Consider the following 22,481-nt stretch of genomic DNA (forward strand, 5'->3'; position numbering starts at 1 on the left):
AGGTTAACCTACTTCCTACTTCTGGTTCTAAAAATATCTATAATGTCAAAAGTCAAAGTGACTAGATCAATACTACTGTAGCAGTTGGATGGCGCCTAATATTTAATATATATGCCGTAACCGTTCGTAAATCTTTTTTTATGTAATAGGTTGGTGGACGAGCATATGGGCCACCTGATGGTAAGTGGTCCCCATCCATAGACAATGAAGCTGTAAGAAATATTAACTATTCCTTACATCGTCAATACGCCATCAACCTTGGTAACTAAGATGCTATGTCCCTTGTGCCTGCCAGGGATATAGCATCTTAGTTCCCAAGGTTGGTGGCACATTGATGATGTAAGGAATAGTTAATATTTCTTACAGGGTATTTGTCTATCGGTGATGGTGACCACTTACCATCAGATGGCCCATAGGCTCGTCCACCAATCTATGTCATAAAAAAAAAATTCCAAAAAATTTTTACTTTGAAAAATAAATCAATTTATTAATTTTTTCCTTTAGATTGTTACAAAATAAATATTACACGGAGATGTGGTTGGAATATTCTTTTCTATACATATAATAAAACTGGAGTGTCTGTTTGTAATATTAAAGTAACCCTTTTTAGTCAATGCATATTTACACACGGTACATATACGAAAATAACAATTTTTACAATTTTTGTCTGTCTTTTTATTCCGGCGAATCTCTTGAACGGCTGGTCCGATTTTGACGAGACTTTCACTGGCAGATAACTGATATAATAGGGAGTAACTTAGGCTACAATTATTATGTTTTCTTACGATCGGAGAAGTTAAAATACTAGAAAACGAAATGAATGGTCCCAAACCTGTGAAGGCATTTAATTATATGTAAACCTCACGTCCGAAGTAGAAGCCTTTATGTATTCCCTGACCTTTTTAGACATTCAAATTGGTTAGAAAAAGGGGTCAGCCGAGGTCATGGCATATCTAGATATATCTGTAATAGGCTCATGTTTTAGATTTATTTCTATCTACTATTATGAAGAGGAAAGATTTATATTTTTGTGTGAACTTTATCTAAGTATACTACGACTTAGATGTAACATCGGAAAATGCAATGAAACCGATTATTACCGATTTCCACAACCATCAGAAACAGCTCCCTATCGCGCCATTCGACGCTATTCGTCGCCCTTCCATTAAGGAGAGGATTTGGAACATATTGCACCACGCTGTTCCAATGCGAGTTGGTGGAATGCACATGTGGCAAAATTTCAATGAAATTAGACACATGCAGGTTTCCTCACGATGTTTTCCTTCACCGAGCACGAGATGAATTATAAAGAAAAATTAAGCACATATATATAGAGGTGCTTGAGTGTGAACCTGCAATCATCGGTTAAGATGCACGCGTTCTAACTACTGGGTCATAATTTAATTGTATTCAATTAATAATAATAATGTAAATTAGGGGACAAGAGTGTGGTAACTCAAAAATGGTTCTTTTTTGCATAATGGCGTTAAAAATTATCACAAATGGTCACCCCTATTGACTCCTAATGGTAATACGTCGAAGTACCAGTAATTATATATAAAATATTCAACATATATAAATATACATATATAATAAATTAGGTCAGCAAACGTCAAACCTTTATATCAAATGTCAAAGTTAGGACGAAAGAAGTTGACAGCGCCATCTTTGATTGGATGAGTTCCATTTTCAAATTAAAAAACGTACCTTTTGTAACCGCTTCGCACTGGCCATTCACTGGAGGCAGGTTGTCTCCACAAAGACATCTTGTGACGGGATCGTAATGTGTCCTGACGCATGACGAGCTGCTAATTCCGGCACATTCAGCTTGCCGGTTGCACTGTCGAGCTGCAAAGAATAATAAATAAATAAATATTGGACAACATCAATGAAATAGCGGCAGGTTACGGGAACAATCTGTGACCCCCGTATTCCTCTTAAACTTAAGGGAGAGATCTATAAGACCATGATCAGACCTGCTGTCCTATATGGATCAGAGAGTTGGGCTACAAAAGGGATGACTGAAAGACAATTGCATGTTACGGAGATGAGAATGCTGAGAGGAATGTGTGGTGTTACGCGAATGGATAGAGTAAGGAATGAGTACATAAGAGGAAGTTTGAAAGTGACACCGATAGCCGAGAAGTTATGTGGAAGGCGGCTATCATGGTATGGGCGTGTTATGCGGAGGAATGAGGAACATATTGTGAGGAAGGCCTTGAGCATGGGTGTGGATGTATATAGAGGTAAAGGACGACCAAGGACACGATGGATGGATTGTGTGAAAGACGATATGGTTAGGTTAGTTACTCGTGAGATGACGTCTGACAGAGAAGTATGGAAGGAGAAGACATGCTGCGCCGACCCCAAATAATATTGGGATAAGGGCAGGAGGATGATGATTAACAACATCACATACATTAATCTGATCCCAATGTAAGTACCAACGCACTCGTGTTGTGGAAGATCAGAAGTAACGACGGCACAAACACCCAGACCCGAGACGACATAGACAACTAATGATAATCTACATCGACTCGGAATGTCGTACCCATGAAAACCGGTGTACTCGACCTCGGAGGTCGTCGTAAATGAGAACAATACCATTTACAGTCTTGGTGGTAGCTCAATGGTACCACACTCAATAGATATTTTACCACTAAACCGAAATATAAGGTACTAGTAATTGCTCGCGTTTTAAATTGTTGGATATCATGTCAGGCAAAAAAGTTACTCTATATCCTTTCTTGGACTTCAAGTTTGCTTCATACCAAATTTCATCAAAATCGGTTCAGTGGTTTGGTTGTGAAAGAGCGACAGAGTTACAACTAGCGCGCACTGGTAACTTTTGTCACGGTGACTGTTTCGTCACTCTTGCGGAGTCCGTGAATATGTACAGATGCAGACATAAATGTCACCCAATTGTCACGTCGTAACGTGTGCGCACCTCCATACATATTCAAACAGTCACCGTGACAAAAGTTAAGAACTAGCGCGCACTGCAGTTCTTACTTTTACATTTATAATATTAATGTAGATTGTTGTGTTCCAGTTTAAAGAGTGAGTCAGGAGAACTATAAGCATTTTTTAAAAATATTTATTTCATTAACAGCCTGTAAATTTCCCATTGATGGGCTAAGGCCTCTTCTCCCTTTGAGGAGAAAGTGTGGAACATATTCCATTGTGATTTGGATATACATGTGGCAGAATTACATTGAAATAAGACACATGCAGGTTTTCTCACGATGTTTTCTTGAGCTCGAGCTGAATTATAAACACAAATTAAGCACATAATCAGTGGTGCTCTGGATTTGAACCACCAATCACCGGTTAAGATGCACGCGTTCTAACCACTGGGCAATCTCGGCTCCCTTAGGCATAGGGAATATAAAAGCTTGGTTCCTGAAGTTGATAATGATAAGAACTTGGCATGCCTTTATGTCTTACTTAAATCAATATTAAGAATTTGTGTACAAGTTGTAAAGAGTACAATACGTACTAGTACCTCCCCCCTATTTTACTACTTCTACTGTAGTTTTTACATGGATTTCCCACCAGTAAATATCGCGTTGAATTATAGTATATGTAAAATAACTTAATAAACCTCGTAACCTACTTTCAGTAGAGATGGTTAGATATCGTTCGGAAGCACATTACTTTTACGCCCCCGCAGCGGCCATTTTACTATGGACTTCCGGTTAAGCTACGGTTCCATTAAGACACTGAGACAATAAATAATAAAAATAAAAAAAAAATATCAAAATATACTTTATTCAAGTAGGCTTTTACAAGCACTTTTGACAACTATATTAAGCGAAGCAACCACCGTTTAGGAAAGTTGGATCTACTGAGAAGAATCGGCAAGAAACTCAGTAGTTACTCTTTTTCAACATTTAAAAATACAGTCATCAATCAATGATTTAGATACAAGAATGTGAATTTCTTTCTAAATCTCAAAAGAACAGTCTGTATATGTATATATTGTGATACGGCATTTTGATACGTGTATCTTATAAATTTAATGTTTATTATTGTCCAAGTCGTCTGCATGTTGACATTTTATGATCTGTGTTGAGTTTCGATTTCTTTTATACAAAATATCTCTCCAATTTCTTCCTTTAAAACAAAACTGGATTCATTACGATTATTTAAAAATGCAATTATACTAAACAGTTCAGCTTATCTTATGTGATGCGGTGAATAGCAATTAATTTATATTTATTTCGACTTGCTGTCCCGCACCAAAATGGCCCAGTGGTTAGAACACGTAAATCATAACCGATGATCGTGGGTTCAAAGCCAGGTAAGCACTAGTGAATTTTCTAGTTGAGATATGACAATTATTGTTGAAGGAAGGAAATATCGCGTCGACTTTAGTAGGCAATGCGTTCAGTATAAGTCAAGTCGGAATGGGTATCAACATATATAGTCTGTAGATTTCCTACTGATGGGTTAAGGCCTCCTCTCCATTTGAGGAGAAGGTAAGGGGTATATTCCACCACGCTGCTCCAATGCAGGTTGGCGGATTTAATTGTGGAAATTAGACACATGCAGGTTTCGCGATGTCTTTCTTCACCGTGAAGCACGAGATGAATTATAAACACCCTGCCTGAGTTTGAATTCGCAATCATCGGTTAAGATGCACGCTTAACTGGGCCATCTCATCATTTACATATCGTATTTTAAATATTATGAAGAGTTAAAATAAACACGTTTACAATTTAAAAATACGCTTAATATTTATGCGCTAATGAAACCGCACCTTAACAAGACCAAGGAGGCCTAATGTAATTCAGCCGGTTAGTTCCGTAGTAGAGGCCGCCACTAGTATCTATGAAAACGTTATCAGTAGGGTTCCATTGAAATTTGCACCTTAAACGAACACGATAGAACCGAAATTCACTTGACGTCCTTATCTATGAATTTAAATTTTATCGAATTTCTTAAATTTAATTAAATTTGAACGTAAATAGAACTGATATAGAGTTCCTTTTCGTGTGTACTGGTTTCTTTTTGTTTTGAACTCGAATAGAGTTATAACGCGTTCCATTTTCGAAGTATTGAATTTTTGTTACTATTTTGATTTAATCTTTTTTTTTTTTTGACAACGATATTAATTCTTGGGGTTTAAAATATATATTTTTTATCTATACCAAAATTTCCTTGTACTAATATTATAAAAAAATAAAAATTTTCTTTTTGTATGTAGGGTATTATGTCCAATTCTGAAACAAACCTAAAAAATTACATTACTTTTAAGCGCTTCACTAAATGGTATAAAACAAAGTTGCTTTCTCCGTCCCTATATCCCTATGCATGCTTAAATCTTTAAAAATACGCAACGGATTTTGATACGTTTTTTTTAAATAGATAGAGTAATTCGAGAGGAAGGTTTTTGTATATAATACACGGACAATATAGTAAAGAAACGCTGATAATTATAGAAGTTTTAAAGTGATGTGATGTGCGAAGTCGGAGGGGAGGTGGTCGCTAGTAGAGTATAAATTATATTTATATTATGCGTTAGTCGATCTATCAAATATAGAATCTACTGAGACTACGATCTGAAGTACGATAAATTATATTAAAAATGTTATAATTCTAAATGTTTTACAGCTGAGTTAATGCCTCTCGGTTTTAAAGAGCTTCGGAAGTTATTCCGCCATGATCCTATGGAGGTTATAGAATACACATGTCACCATTGTCTATGGGTGATGGTGACCACTTACCATCAGGTGGCCCATATGATCATCCACCAACCTATACCATAAAAACGTATATATGTATCTATCATTCCTTACATCACCAATGCGCCAACCTTGGGAACTAAGATATGTCCCTTGTGCCTGTAGTTACCGATCACCCTTTCACAAAAACAACAACACTGAGTACTGTTATTTGGTGGTAGACTATCTGGTGACCACCATCAGATGGGCATGCACGAAGCCCTACCACCAAGCACCACAAATTTCGTTACCAAACTCCAGAACGAATGATTTATTTTGAACTTAACAACCGGCATTTAGTGTCACATCACGGAATTCTATTATTTTTTAACAATACCGACATTTTAATGTTATGAATCTAAAAATATACTCCATTTTGTGCCGCCGGATGTGGTCGGGCGTTAAATTTTCCGATAGGAGGTACAATTTGTGAAATATAGCGCGGAATACGTTCTCTTTTGTTTTTTTTTTCTTGGATATATATATTAGTGTGATATTATATTGTATATTATTAGTAACTATCCTTCCAGCGTTGGTAGTTAAAATAATGTATTAAGATATTAAAGATTTATATACAACTTTTAGACTGAAGACCAGAAAGACAAATATTTAATCATGATTTTTTTCTGATTATCAAAACCGCATCAAAATGCGTCGAGTAGTTTAAAAGATCCAAGGGTACAGAGCGGGAAGCGAGTTTAACACAACAATACTGCGGACTGTTGTTTAGCTGTAGAAAAACGTAAAAAAACATAAAGTTATTTGCAAATACTGCACAGCAATTGCGTAATTAATTCAAACGAAACGTATAATATATTAAAGCATGCTTTCCACGTAAAACGTTGCCTTTTTTCAAACGTCTTTTTGTGAATAATCGTACGTTGTTTCACCCAAGGAATCCAATGTGGCATGTCTGAACTCGTTCTATTAAGGAAAAACGCAAGTAATATTCAAATTTATGTTAAAATGTAAACATTCGCTGGTAAAAAACTCGTATAATTATATGTTATTCAGTCACGTGACGTATCCGCCATCCTGTCAGTTCGAAATGTCAAATTATGTTGAATTATTATAGTCTGTGTAATGTATATTGAGTAATAAATAATTATGAAATAAATTAAATAATAAATAAAAACTCGTTTTTGTTAGAAAAATAATTTTTAGCGATTTTTTATGGCTTGGAGGTATATTGCGTTCTTGAAGGTTCCTAGGTCTTAACGGATATCAAAGATATATTATGACAGTCAAAAAGATCCTTAAAAATCGCACTTTTGTGAATCACAGCGCCAAAGGCTTGCGTGCGTTGCGGGCTTTAATTCCCCAATTTTCCCAAAAGAAGGTTCCCAAATTATTTGGTTTGTTAAATCCAAAACGTGGTGTAGACGTCCTGAGGCACCGTGGAGTGATGATTTACAGTGATGCCACAGTGGCGTGCACTTGGAGAGGCCTATGTCCAGCAGTGGACAAAAATGGGCTGATGATGTGAAAAGTAAAAGCTACTCTAGAGCGGTTTGCCAAAAGAGCGGTTTTTTTATGCTATAAATATTTTTGCTACTATTTCACTTGGTACTACTTGTAATTTCTGTAATTATTTCATACCGATTATTATATTTACGATTAAGTAATTTATAAGTTACTTTATAGTTAGTTATAAATCTTGACCGCGTGGACTGGTGGCTAGAATGCTAGCAGCATTTCCCCGTTGAATCGCAAAATCTATACTTATATACTAATATTATGAATCTGAAAGTAACTATGTTGGTTTTTCTTTCGCTCTTTCACTCCAAAACCGCTGAACCGAATTTAGTTATGAGGCAAATTTGAACTCCAGGAATGGACATAGCTACTTTTTTTGCTCAAAACATGACAACTATACCCCTAAAAAGCAAGCAACTAGTTTATTATTTATAATTCTTATTTACACTAATATTCTAGATGCGAAAATATCTGTCTGTTATAAAACTATTATAAATGTCTGTTGTTCTTAAAAATGCAAACTAAACTGAACTTAATATAAATTACTATGAAGCAAGTTCGAACTCCAAGTAAGACTGCCAACTTCTAAAATGCTATATGTGTTAGTGGCATCTTAATCGATGATTGCGGGTTCGAACACATGCAATTTGTGTTTATAATTCATCTCGTGCTCGGTCAAAGAAAACATCGTGAAGAAACCTGCATGTGTCTAATTTCATGGAAATTTTGCTAGATGTGTATTCCACCAACCTTGGAACAGCGTGGTTGAATAAATAAATTAAATAAATAAATATGAGACAACATCACATACATTACTCTGATCCCAATGTGAGTAGCTAACGCACTTGTGTTGTGGAAGATCAGAAGTAACGACGGCACAAACACCCAGATCCGAGACTACGTAGACAACTAATGATAATCTACATCGACTCGGCCGGACGAACCCGGGACCTCGGAGTGGCGTACCCATGAAAACCCGTGTACCAATCGACCACAGAGGTCGTCAATTTCAGAATATGTTGCAAACTTTCTCTTCAATGGGAGAGCACTTAGCCCAGCAGTGGGAAATTTACATGCTGCTGTTGACATTTATAAACGTCAAAATATTACAAGCGTCGCCATTTTGTTTATAGATCGTACCAAAGCGTGCTTTGAACTCTTAATATTTGGCGAGATTTTATCTTTTTACGATACATTACGTAAAAGCACTTTGTCGTCAAATGATCGATCGTTCATGCATAATTTCATGACTTACGGCTTTTCGTAACGGCATGTATATCATCAAAACATAGTATAAAACAAAGTCGCTTACCGCTGTCTGTCCTTATGTATTATCTTCGAAATTAAGTTTAATTATATTTACAAATTAAAAGCTGCTTGCTGTCTGGAATTATGTGCAAATGTTACTGACGTACACAGTTGTGCACTATAATGTATGTCCTGCGCAGTTTACTCGTCTTGGATGAGACTGACCGCCGTTGTCGAAATTCAGTTGGGACGACACGGGTAAACCAAAAGAAAATTATTTTGTGATATTAATGTTTACGCATGCGGTGTGTATAACTTTCAACTCCTCCAAATATGCTGTTTTATTTGTTTCTTCTTGTGCTCATTGCCAAGTCACTATAATTATAATATAAAGAAAACTATTGATTGATCTTTGAAATTACGCAACGGATTTTTATGCGGTCTGTATATATAATACATGGACAATATAGTACAAACAGTGTTAATTTTAGAGGTTTCTAGTGATGTAAATAAACACATTTCTGCGCTTGCATTGCAAATATGGCTGAACCCTACGAGATAGATCAAAATAATGTACTACAGTATTGTACAGCTTGAAAAGGTCTTCAAAAAAGTCTTTGAAGGTCTTATACGCACAATAAAAAAAGAAATGTCCTTTACCTTTTACGAAAAATAATGGCTAATTTTCGCAGCGATTTTAAGCAATACAGCATTAATCCATATTTAATTAAGTACCTTAAATACATTGTGCATCTAATATAGATCAATATGGCTTTACAGCGTGTAATTTAAATGAATATTTTCGATGATATCACAGATTTGAATCGCAGATACATAGCGGTTTGTGTTGTCTAATGACAAAAAGCTGTGAACGTTGTAAGACATTCTGTGGTATATTTAGTATCTATTGCACTAGTACAAAATATAGAAATATAAAAATCGGGGTCCAGTTTGAGTTATTTCGTCACCATAAGATCTATTTTCGCGTGCTCAGTGTGAGCAAAAATCTGCTTTACCGATCGAGAATGACATATTGCGTCGCAATGATTTGACGTTTAGATTCGAAAGGTACTAAGAGCTTAAGACTTAATAAAGGAATTAATTTGAAAACTGACGAAGGTTTTCTTACTCTGACTGTACAACAGTCCTCCGAACTTTGCCTACCTACTTAAAATTATGGCAAACTACAAGGACTTTATAGGTCAAAACAATTGACCCGGTTGCCATGGTTACCGACAAAGAAAAGTCAGACTATGGTGGTTATCCTAGAGGGCCATACTTGGACTGGCTTTTACAGACCAGTGATAAAGAACCTCAGCAAAATCTAGTCGTTAAAAGATAATAATAACAATAACTCTTTGTTGTACACACAATTATTGTACACAAATTGAGCTGAGATGGCCCAGTGGTTAGAACGCGTGCATCTTAACCGATGATTGCGGGTTCAAACCCAGGCGAGCACCGCTGATTCATGTGCTTAATTTGTCTTTATAAGTCATCTCATGCTCAGCGGTGAAGGAAAACATCGTGAGGAGACCTGCATGTGACAAATTTCATAGAAATTCTGCCACATGTGTATTCCACCAACCCGCATTGGAACAGCGTGGTGGAATATGTTGTAAACCTTCTCCTCAAAGGGAGAGGAGGTCTTTAGCCCATCAGTTGGCTATTTACTGGCTGTTGTTGTTGTACACACAATAAAAAAAACTTACATTTAATAACACAATATAAAAAAGTCTTTGTCTTATCGCTTGAGAGCGATTTCTTCCAGACAATCAGTGTGTAGCAGTAAATGTGAAAAAGCGGAAAGCGGGTGTACAGCACAGAGGTTAAATACTATATGAAATAATATATTTATACACAAATAATTACACTAAACAAGGTAGATACACTACACAAATACATATGCATATATATCGAAACATATAAACATACATACATACACATACATGTACAAAGAAACAAGACTGATTAATAAATGTTAGCTGGGCTAAGGCCTCTTATTCCAATTAGGGAAAGGATTTGGAACTTATTCCACTACGCTGTTCCAATGCGGGTTGGTGGAATACACATGTGGCAGAATTCCTATGAAATTAACACATGCTTTTCTTCAACGAGCACGAGATAATTATAAACACAAATTAAGCACATATATAGTGGTGCTTGGATGTGAGCCCGCAATCATCGGTTAAGATGCAAGCGTTCAAACCACTGGGCTATCTCGGCTTAGATAAAGCGATATATATTTTTGCTAACCTTATATGTAGAAGTATTACATAGACTTACAAAGTAAAGGCGAGGGAAATCGCATTTGCCAACTAGTTAAAAATATTTATATAATTTCTTTTATAAACAACTAGCAACCCGGCCCGGCTTCGCACGGGTGCAATACTGATACTAAATATACTACAGAATTTGTTAATTTACGACATCACATTACAAACTTCTAAAATTATCAGCGTTTCTTTGATATATTGTCCATGTATTTGATCGGTTTTACGAATTTTGCCGATGTTACATACTAAGTTGTGTCGTACACAACTATATACACGAATGTTATTACTGGCAACACTTACGAGCGTTACATTGCGAATTTTAAGAATAAATTAAACACGATCGATAGGTTAGTTCCCTTACATTAGAACCATTAATTAGATTTTAACCCTAGATCGAAGTTGACATTAATTAATGACAACACTACATAGAATAAAACAAAGTCGCTTTCTCTGTCCCTATATCCCTATGTATGCTTCAATCTTTAAAACTGAACAACGGTTTTTGAAGCGGTTTTTTTTTAGTATTAAAAGTGATTTGAGAGGAAGGTTTTTGTATATTAATACATGTATAATACAGTAATAAATATAGTAACGTGTTCTAGAGTGGAGATCGCGTCTCGGCAAACGTAGTGTAGGACGTCCTAAGGCACGGTGGAGTGATATACGCAAGACGGCTGGCAGGAGCTGGATGCGAGTAGCCCAAGAACGATCTCAGTGGCGTGCAATTGGAGAGGCCTATGTCCAGCAGTGGACGGAAATGGGCTGATTGATTGATTGAATATAGTAATGGTGAATACTGTCGTAAATACTGCTACATATTCTTATCATTAATTATAGATTATTTATATATTATTTTAAAATATAAAAAAAAAACAACAAAAAAAAAGGAAAAAAAATGTGTGTGTGTGGGCCACGTCTCCCAAGAAGACGACAAGAATGATTTCCAGCGAAGATCTGATATTTAATATAAAATATAAAAAAAAAGGCACGGGCATCTGCGAGCCTGCTGATGTAGTAAATTAAATAATAATAAAAAAGAAAATAATAAAGAAACACTAATTTTAAAAACATGCGTTTCTAATATAACATTGTAAATAGACAAATTTGTAGTATATTTAGTATCAGAGCAATTCGGTTTTAGAAGAGGTCGCTCGACAACTGATGCGGGAATTGCGCTTCTCAAACATATTTACGATGCTTGGGAGAAATCACAGAACGCTATTGGAGTATTCTGTGATTTATCTAAAGCATTCGATTGTGTAGAACACGAAACGCTTCTTTATAAGCTCAAATATTACGGTGTTAAAGGTAAAGCTCTTGATCTCATCGCTTCATATTTAAGTCAAAGAATCCAGCAAGTTTTCATTAATGGAATAAAGTCTTCTGGATCTACGTTAAAAATGGGAGTTCCACAAGGTTCAATTTTGGGTCCCTTTCTATTCCTAGTATATATAAATGATCTTCCTTTCTATGTTAAGGGTATTTGTGATATAGTGTTGTTTGCTGACGATACTTCGCTGATTTTTAAGGTTGACAGGAAAAAAAATGACTATGACGATGTGAACGGTGCATTATCACAGATACACAATTGGTTTACAGTAAATAATTTAGTTTTGAATGCTCAAAAAACAAAATGTGTAGTTTTTACCCTACCTAATGTTAGCAAGCAAAATTATAATATATCTTTAAATGGTGACCGTCTTGAAGTAGCTGATACTACGGTGTTTTTAGGAATAGAATTAGATTCCAGACTTCAGTGGACCTCTCATTTATCATCCCTAACAGGAAGACTCAGCTCCGCAACATACGCGGTTAGAAAAGTTAGACAACTAACTGATATTGATACCGCTCGTTTAGTTTATTTTGGTTATTTTCACAGTATTATGTCATATGGCATATTACTTTGGGGTAACGCTGCAGATATTGAATCTGTCTTTATTTTACAAAAGAGAGCAATTCGGTTTATTTATAATCTTGGAGCTAGAGACTCTCTTCGGGATGTTTTTAACAGAGTAGGAATACTTACTGTTGCGTCGCAATATATTTACAACAATATCATGTATATTCACAGTAACATTGATCACTTTGATAAAATCAGTGATAATCATTGTATATGCACTAGAAGTAAGGATAAACTTATAACGCCAAGTTTCCGACTCCGCAAAGTCAATGGATCCTTCTTGGGGCAAGGTATCCGTTTCTATAATAAAATTCCGCAGAAATTTTTAACTTTGCCGTTTAGTAAATTCAAATCGTTTGTTAAAAATACATTGGTAGAAAAAGCATACTATTCGATACAAGATTTTGTAGATGATAAAAAAGCGTGGAGTTAATACCTGTTGACTTCCAAGCAGGATACATTAATTGAAATAATTGTATTTAATTAACATGACGTTGTATTTTTTAAATGTTAAAAAAGAGTAACTACTGAGTTTCTTGCCGGTTCTTCTCGGTAGAATCTACTTTCCGAACCGGTGGTAGCTTCACTTAATTGTAAAATGACGATTCAAAAGTGCTTATAAAAGCCTACTTGAATAAAGTTTATTTTGATTTTGATTTTGATTTTGATTTTGAGTATTGCACACGTGCGAAGCCGGGCCGAGTCGCTATAGTACATGTGTAGCGCCCATAGATATTTGCAATGTAAGAAACTTTTTGGGAACTTAGAAAATTGTCCCTTGTGCCTGTAGTTGCACTGGTTCATTCTTTAACACGTTCAAAGCGGAGCGAGGTCTAATACGCCTCGTATATAGACCCAAGCGGTGCTAAGAAGGACCTAGATGTCTCTGTCGTGCGGTCGTAAAATCTATTTCATATATTGTAACAAAGAGATAAATATATGTAGGGTAAAACCACCTATTGTTGGCATTACACCAATTTATTGGCACGTTACAGTTATTTATCAATAATAAGGTTACCAGTACCCGAACTCTGTATTTTTTTTGTGCAATAAATAGTAGTTTTAAAGTGCTATACTACTGGCAACACAGAAGTTGCCCCTTTTTGAAGATGGCGCCGCGGTGAACACTTGTTTATCGTACTCGGACTTGAATGAAAAAAACTAACAAAAATTTGTGTTTTTGCTAAGGTAAGAAGTTAACTATTCTCAATAATGTTCGCGAATCTTTCAAGTTCTGTTTAAAGCTACTGTTTTATACGATTATTTAGAAGTTTAAGTAGCTTTTTTTAATAACGATTTTTATTGTTTAAACCGATTTTGTAAAGTTTTTGCTGTGCCAATATATGGTACAAATAATATGAGTAAAACCTTCTTATTGGCATTGTGCCAACATTAGGTAAATAAACAAAAAATATATTTAATGTCAAAATATACTTAATATTAATTATCTTACGATTCAGATTTCAAATAATTGCGTGTCATAAGTTAAAAACATTTTTTTCCAAATGTTGGCCCACTGCCAATGGCATAGAAAACCATTAATTGGCAGCAGTGTCAATAATTAGTATCAAAAAACATTAGTTTTTTGCTATTTTTTTATGCATGTTTAGTTCACAAGTTTGCTTATTAAATGTAAAGATTTACCAACCATAACAATTATTTTTTATAATTTATATTTTAATCCTTACATTTAGAAAATATTTTCAGTTGTCTTCAAAATGAAGCCACGTACAAAAGCCATAAGTAATGTAAAGAATAATAAGGTAAAGCGGAAGATGTATTCCGAAGAAAATTTGCAAAAAGCCCTGGTAGAAATTACTAAGGGAATGAGTAAAAAACTTGCTGCCCGAACCTTCCAAGTGCCGCGTTCGACTATACAGTTTAGATTAAAGAATCCAGAGCATGGCTGTAAACCAGGCCCACCCACAGTTTTAAATAACGATGAAGAAGCGGCTTTAGTCGAATGGATTAAAGTTAGTAGCCAAAAAGGCTTCCCAAAAAGAAAAGACGATTTAATCAAAAGTGTTTCGCAATTTCTACAAAAAACCAATCGGGCGTCCTCATTTAAAAATGGCGAGAAATGGTTTAAATTATTTTTAGCCAGACATCCTACCCTTGCTTTTCGTACGCCAGAAGCAGTTACAACTGCCAGTTCAACTGTGTCAGAAAATGATGTCAGGGGATGGTTTCGGCAAATTAACGACTACTTTATTGAAAATAATTTGCTTCACATTCTTTCTGAACCAGATCGAGTGTTAAATGGAGATGAAACAAATTTTGTGTTGTGCCCAAAAACAGGCCTCGTTTTGAGTTCGAAAGGAGAGAAAAATGTTTATGAAGTTAATCACGCCCAGGCTAAAACTTCGTTGACTGTAATGTTTACTTTTAGTGCAGCTGGAAAGCTTACTCCACCAATGGTAATTTTTCCAAATAAAAGATTACCTGCAGAAATAACTTCTAAAATTCCAGAAGATTGGGGCGTGGGTCTCAGTGAGAATGGATGGATGAATACCGATATTTTTTTTGATTATATCAAGAATGTCTTACATCCCCATCTGGTCAAAAATGGTACAAAATTTCCTGTAATACTTTTTGTAGACGGTCATAAGTCTCATTTAACATACAATGTAAGCGAACTGTGTTCATCTTTGCAGATAGTTCTAATTGCTTTATACCCAAATTGTACGAGGCTTTTACAACCTGCTGACGTTGCTGCATTTAAGCCTTTAAAAACAGAATGGCAAAAAAGTGTTTTAGAATGGCGTAGAACTAATCCATCTCAAGCACTAACTAAGAATCAATTTGTACCATTGCTTAAAGACACAATAGAAAAAAGTATAAAGCCGCAAACTATTATCAACGGGTTTAGAGCAACAGGGATTTGTCCGTGGGATGAAAATGCAGTAGATTACAGTAAATGCCTTGGAACAAAATGCATAAAAATGTCCAACTCTTCTGACATCACCCGAGAAAAAGACAAATTACTCTCAAAAGAAGATTTTGTTAAATTAGTAGGCAATAATAACATTGATTGCATAGAAAAAGGAGAGTTAACATCAGAAGAGTCAATTGTTTTAATTAAAAAAATCTGGAATTTCTTTAGTTCATCAGCAAATATATCTTCAAATCAACAGCAAAATCTAGATGTAGAACCAGAACTTATAAATAATGTTGAAGACTTTAATAATAATTTAGAGATCGAAAATATGCAAATATTTATAAACGATTGTCCAAATAGCATAGTTGAATCAGAAGAATCTAAGTTACACCCTATTTCAGAAGAAATTGTTTTTGAAAAATTAGTAGAGTCCTCAGATGAAGGCAACGTGTTATTTGAAGATTTATCACAGGAACATCATTTTGAATTAATAAACCACAGTGTTCAAATACATAATACTACTCCCGAAAATCAGAATTTAACAAGAGTTCAGTCAATACAAATTATTTCAGATCAGTGTAATCCATCTGTCACACCTTCAACAATACCCATGAAAAATCTTACTCCCGTAAAGTTAAATGACATTTTGATATTACCCAAAACACCGACAAGAAAAGGACGTAAGAACTCTATAAAAACTCCGTTTGTACTAACCTCTGAACAGTGGAAAGCACAAGAAAGTGAAAAAATCAGAATAAAAAAAGAAAAAGCAGAAGGGATCAAGAAAAGAAAAGAAGAAAGAGAACGAAAGAAATTAGAAAAAGAGAAACAACAGGTGCCAAAGAAACAAACCAAAACAAAAAAGAAACCTAAAGACGAAATATCTAAAATACTATTTTCTGAGAAATTCTATAAATTTGATACTGAAACCATTGTTGAAAATAAAGAAAATGATCAGGATTTAATTGATACAAACAGAATGCAAGGAAGTCGTCATAATAAAACATACACCACGGACGAAATAGAAAAAATATTGACTGAATTAGATGATGATTGACCTTGTACATAGTTACTTAAAATAGTGATCTCAAAATGTTGATTTATATAGATTTGTAAAAAAAAAATATAGGATAGTATAAAAAACGATCTCAGTTGTTATAATTGATATTTTTATAAATATTTATAATGTTCAGTTTTCATGTTTAAGTGGCTTTTGTTTTCATGTGTAATGAGAAAAAAGTTTCTAATATATGTTCTTTAATTAAAATGTTCATTGTAGTCATTTTATAATGTTTTTCATTACTATACCATTTTTATTTGTTTCTTACTGTCTTAATTAAGGAAAATAGAGGATATGTCAATAATGGGTTATGATCACTGCCAATGAAGGGATTTTCTGTGCCAATGACTGGTTTTTTACTCAACATAATTTAATTCCGAAAAATGTTAAATCATACCGCATAATCTAGAATAAAATCTATTGGAAAAGGTTTTCTAATACTTTTAAAAGAGTTTAAATCAAGTTTTTATGTTTAAATTTCTATATTGTGAAAACTATATAAGGTTTTCATGAGATAGTCCCTTAAAGTGCCAATAAATGGGTGTTTTACCCTATATGATGCCTATTGGAAACTGAATGCTATGATATGCCTACCGCACTGAAAGAATAAAAGTCGATCAAATCACATCGAGTTTTAGTTTCTTAAACGTTACGGGGTCTAATAAGCCCTGTCCCTGTATTATGGTAGTTTTCATATAAGGCCTTAAACGCCTCTTACCGCAGGAATGGAAAAATACAAAAATGATTTTTTTTTTATGGTATAGATTGGCAGACGAGCATATGGGCCACCTGATAGTAAGTGATCAACATCACCCATAGACAATGAAGCTGTAAGAAATATCAACTATTCCTTACATCGTCAATGTGCCACCAACCTTGGGAACTAAGATGCTATGTCCCTTGTGCCTGTTGTTACATATTATATTTTCCAAAGAGATGATTTTGTTTAGGGTCAGACAGGACAAATTATGTTATGATGAAGGCAGGAAACTTTTCGAAACAGCTCATCATTCTATCGTAAGGTTACCTGCCGCACTTGTGTCCTCATCCAGCCAGCCCTAGCGTGACTCACGCGAACTGACTATTTGATTACAAAATGATGTATAGCTTTCATTTGATTGATGTAGAAATGAATAATTGATTATTACAAATTTTATTATTAATACAATCTTTAGCTAGCGCGCACAGGTGATTTTTGTCACGGTGACTTTAAAGTGTTTGTCATTGTCACGTCACGTTTCCAAAGTGGAGTGCGCTCATTAATAGAGACACTCATCAGTTATTCTACCGCCAAACAACTGTACTCAGTATTGTTGTGTTCCGGTTTGAAGTGAGTGAGTCAGTGTAACTACAGACACAAGGTCCCTTGTGTCTGTAGTTACTACCTGTACTAACTACAGACACAAGGTCCCTCGTGTCTGTAGTATAACATCTTAATTCCCAAGGTCGGTGGCACATTGACGATGTAGAATAGTTAATATTTCTTACAGCGTCATTGTCTATGGGCGATGGTGACCATTTACTATCATGTGGGCCATATGCTCGTCCGCCAACCTATACCATAAAATAAATAAATAAATAAAATACGGCGTTTTGAACATCGAAGAATGCGTTTACGAAAATATGGATGTAAAATTGAATTAAATTACACAGTATAAAACAAAATCGCTTACCGCTGTCTGTCCCTATGTATGCTTAGATCTTTGAAATTACGCAACGGATTTTGATGCGGTTTTTTTTTAAATCGATAGGAAGGGTTTTGTATATAATACACGGACAATATAGTAAAGAAACGCTGATAATTTTAGAAGTTTCTAATGTGATGTCGAAAATAAACACATTTGAACCTAATCTACTACTATTATATAGCATATGTGCGAAGCCAGGGCGAGTAGCTAGTTAATACCTAATTTATAGTTGATATATTTTGCAGTGTATTCCTACTATGAAAATAAAAGACTAATATATGTATATTTGACAGCGAATCGACGCGATGTTATTGGTCGAGAGCTTGATTAATCTGTGATAATGATAAATCATGATAAATCTTAAAATAAAGTTTACTTGTGACTTTTTACAACTTTTAGCATCCTGTAAGCTATTGGGTAATGCATTTTTTCTTTTTTTTATAGTAAAGATTGGTGTCACATGTGTCATGGTAAGTCACCAGCGCCCATAGCCAATGGCGCTGTAAGAAATATTAATCAATCTCTAGATTACCAATGCGCTTCAAATTTTGGGAACTAATATATGTCCCTTGTGCCTGTAGTTACACTGTCTCACTCACCCTTCAGACCGACACAAGAAGTGTGTGTTAACTACTCAGAAGGGCTTGAACAAAGACCTATCAAGTCAACTTATAACCTTACACATACACACACAAACATACATAGAATGGATACATAGAAAATTTCCGAGAATGAAATAAACTTATAAGCTTCAGAAACACATAACGCAAGTGCTAATTTTAACAGATAAAAATTGTTTTATAAACATAAACATAGCTTATAATAAATACATAATTGTGTTAACAGTGCCACAGATAATGAATGAAATGGTGTTATATTCAAATGACAGTTCTATAGTTATATTGTGGACTTTGACAGATCGGATTTTAACTGCCAGATCTTGTGACACAAATATAAATGAAAAAAATAATAATTGACAGATGAGGTAGGTTGTCATTTGGTACGTATATAGTTTTTTATATAGCTTTTTTGGTGTTTTCATCGTAGTACTAAGGTGGTTGATAAATTGATGGTTGATGTAAAATTATATTTTTTTTACACAAACATTCAGGAAACGTAATTTTTGGATATCATTCGATAACTATTTGTTATCTATGGTTCCTTGATTAATTTTTATTATTTGTATTAGTAGGAAATTTTACAACTATCGAGTTATCAACGCGTTTGGATATGTTCGTTGCATTAAATAAATAATAAAAAGAGTCTAAAAATTTCATCATCTTTACCCTATTTTTTGTATAGAAATATAAAATAGCAACATTAAATTCGATAATTAAATAACCAAGCTTTATTATGATAACCTTTTTGACCTTTTTAAGTAACGACGCAAAGGTCTGTCATATCTTTAAAGTGTCACATATTTGGGGAAATTAATTAAATTCGAATTTTAATATATCAATAAGATTTGTTATTCAAAGTCCACAATATACTATGAGTAAGTATCTTACCTGGTGGTGCCGTTGGTGCGACTTCTTTCGGCGGTTGCGTATTGCTTTTTCCAAATGTAGTCAAAGCTTCCGAGGATTCGCCAGTCAACCAACCAGCTAACAATAACGGCAATATGGCCGCCGCCGCTTGACGCCTGCACCACATCTCGACGCGCGAAAAAACATGCATAGTGTAGCACTAGCTTTACTTTATGCCCAATAATTGACAGTTGACAGCTCACTCCATCAAATAGCACTTTTTTTTCGATAAATGTCAAAGCTGAATGTTTAAAGTGTTTTGCCTTCTCCGTTAAAGGAAAAAAAAACTGTAATTTTTGACAGATCAGTTTTTAATTGGCGCTAAAAATGTGACGTAAGATTCGAAATTGGAAAATGATTTGATTATTTAAGTGAGGTGCCAAGTATATCTTTTGAATTTTCGTGGTTCTCTTTTCGAATATTCGAATTACGAAAATAAAAATAAAAAACCAGTTAACCAAATCCAAAGTCAAATGTCATTTTGAAAAACGAATCAAGATGTGGCGTAGTTTTTTTAAACAATGTAAGTTCGAAGACCGTTATTGTACAGCCGAAATTAATGTTATTCACGTGTGTAATATGTACATAAACTTATATGTATATACAATGGTACGACGGCTTTGACCTTTAAGTCACTATCGAAATTATACCATACGTGTATGTATAACAAAAAAAAGTAATACGTCATCGTCTTTTGTCTATGCTTTCAAGGTCTGCTTTATACATTTATACAGAGGCGATAGAATTATTACAATATAAATGTGTATAATAGGGCTGTATGGCCACAGACCTTTGCGTTACTTGAATGATTTAAACGAAACAATAAGAATTTGACTTAATTACTTAATGAATGTTATTTATAAAATATGTACTGACTTATGCGTTCATATAAAATATAATTCTGATCTAACTCTTTGTCATTTTGAATCTGTTGTGAGTAGTGATGTCCACAGGCTGATGTTTTTATCGATAAATGTAATATTACAGTGTATGTAGGCGTCTTTGTAAAACAAAGCTAAAGTCAATTCAAATCGAAGCTGGAATAAAGATAAACAACCCGTAGATTTAAGTATGTATAAGATATATTTTAAACGACAGTTCTCGACTACTATATCTATATATAAATATAATAAAATTGGAGTGTCTGTTTGTAATATTAAAATAGCCCTTTTTTCCTCAATGCATATGTATACACGGTACATATACCAAAATAACGTTTGTTATTTTTGTATGTCTGTTCGTTCCGGCTAATCTCTGGAACGGCTGGTCCGATTTTGACGGGACTTTCACTGGCAGATAACTGATATAATAAGGATTAACTTAGGCTATAATAGGTCGCGAGCACAGCTTGTCTTAAATTTATAATACAACGTTACTCTTATATACAAATGACTTTTTCATCCATTTTTATTTTTAATCCAAGTTCTAATGACAGTTTCTTTGACGTTCCGTTTTCAAGCTCGACCAATGATATCGCATCGATTCGCTGTCAAATATTTAGTTTGACAGATTTGACATCTGTCATCTTGTGCTCGAAACAGACTATATGTAGCTTGCTTTATGATTGATGTAGTTGTGTGTACGCTTGCATATGTGTTCGTGTAGCTTGTGTATTGGATACATGGCACGAAATATTAACTTAAATACTAAATCTATTTGCATCAAACTCATACTAGAATATGCAGTATATATAATATAGTAAAGTAAAGTAAAGTAAAGTAACAGCCTGTAAATTTCCCACTGCTGGGAAAAGGCTTCCCCTTCAAATCTTCAATGCCGTGTGGCAGAATTTCGATGAAATTAGACACATGCAGGTTTCCCCACGAGATAAATTATAAATATATATAGTGGTGCTTGCCTGAATTTGACCCCCAATCATCGGTTGATATGCTCGCGTTCTAACCATTGGGCCATCTCAGCTCATATAGCAATATAATTTACAATATATATAATCTAATCATAATCTTATATCATAATCTTGTCAATGTAAATTTTTTTTTTTTCAATGTCTAAATTAAAGCCGTACAAAAAATTATGTTTGTAATTTTTCACTACAATCCATAATCTTACAATAATTAATAATCCATAATATACATATTAATATACCTACAATTTTACCTCCTTGAAGCGTGAAAAAAGTAACCTTTAGGGTTCAAGTTGCTTCGTACCAAATTTCATCACTTTTTCAACTTATAGCATGTATTGCGTAGCACAAAATCGTTAAAAAGGTTCTCGAATATGGCGGAAATTCGATTGTTTCTAATCCCAATAATATATGCCAAGTTGTATATGAAATAACTATTATTTTTCTCTTCGATTCTTTACTTCTAGATGGAACTAGTAGTAAGGAAGAGTCTAATTAAAAATGAAGTTCTTTTATGGGCTTACATTAGAGTGACCAGGCGATATTTCAGTCTCTCTCTTTCTATTATTACGGACTTAGTTTTAATTCGTATGGGATCATTAATTAAATAATTGTCAATATAATTTAATTAATCACAAACGTTGTTGATTTATTTCATCGTATCTGTTTTTTAAATACATAATATATGACAGTTATGACGTTCCCAAATGACAGCTTTTGTTTTTTTTTGTTTTTATGCCTAACGAACGTATAACATTTAAAGGACTTATATATTTATGTAAAATTACATAAATTGATAGCTGTATACTATATTCTAAGTATATATAGTATACAGCTAT

The 22,481-nt window shown here is 34.3% G+C and overlaps 2 protein-coding genes across 2 annotated transcripts in view; one reads left to right on the plus strand and one right to left on the minus strand.

The window, feature by feature from the left end:
* LOC124542173 overlaps positions 1–19,975 on the minus strand; it is a 29,713-nt gene extending 9,738 nt beyond the window's left edge. Inside the window, exons 1-2 of the mRNA XM_047120109.1 lie at positions 19,761–19,975; positions 1,708–1,848 (exon numbers count right to left, since the gene is read on the minus strand). Coding sequence (XP_046976065.1) covers positions 1,708–1,848; positions 19,761–19,929 — 310 coding nt within the window. The 5' untranslated portion in view covers positions 19,930–19,975. The remainder of the gene's footprint in view (positions 1–1,707; positions 1,849–19,760) is intronic.
* LOC124542172 lies at positions 13,575–16,791 on the plus strand. The gene is made up of 2 exons (XM_047120108.1): positions 13,575–13,814; positions 14,334–16,791. Exon 2 carries the CDS (start codon positions 14,345–14,347, stop codon positions 16,559–16,561), a length of 2,217 nt encoding a protein of 738 aa, XP_046976064.1. The 5' UTR covers positions 13,575–13,814; positions 14,334–14,344; the 3' UTR covers positions 16,562–16,791.
* Positions 19,976–22,481: the final 2,506 nt, after the last annotated feature.

The sequence above is a fragment of the Vanessa cardui genome, chromosome 30 (assembly GCF_905220365.1).
Source record: "Vanessa cardui chromosome 30, ilVanCard2.1, whole genome shotgun sequence".
Lineage (NCBI taxonomy): Eukaryota > Metazoa > Arthropoda > Insecta > Lepidoptera > Nymphalidae > Vanessa > Vanessa cardui.

Excerpts from the sequence above, each read along its gene's own strand:
- LOC124542172 (XM_047120108.1), top strand. The coding sequence starts at position 14,345 with ATGAAGCCACGTACAAAAGCCATAAGTAATGTAAAGAATAATAAGGTA.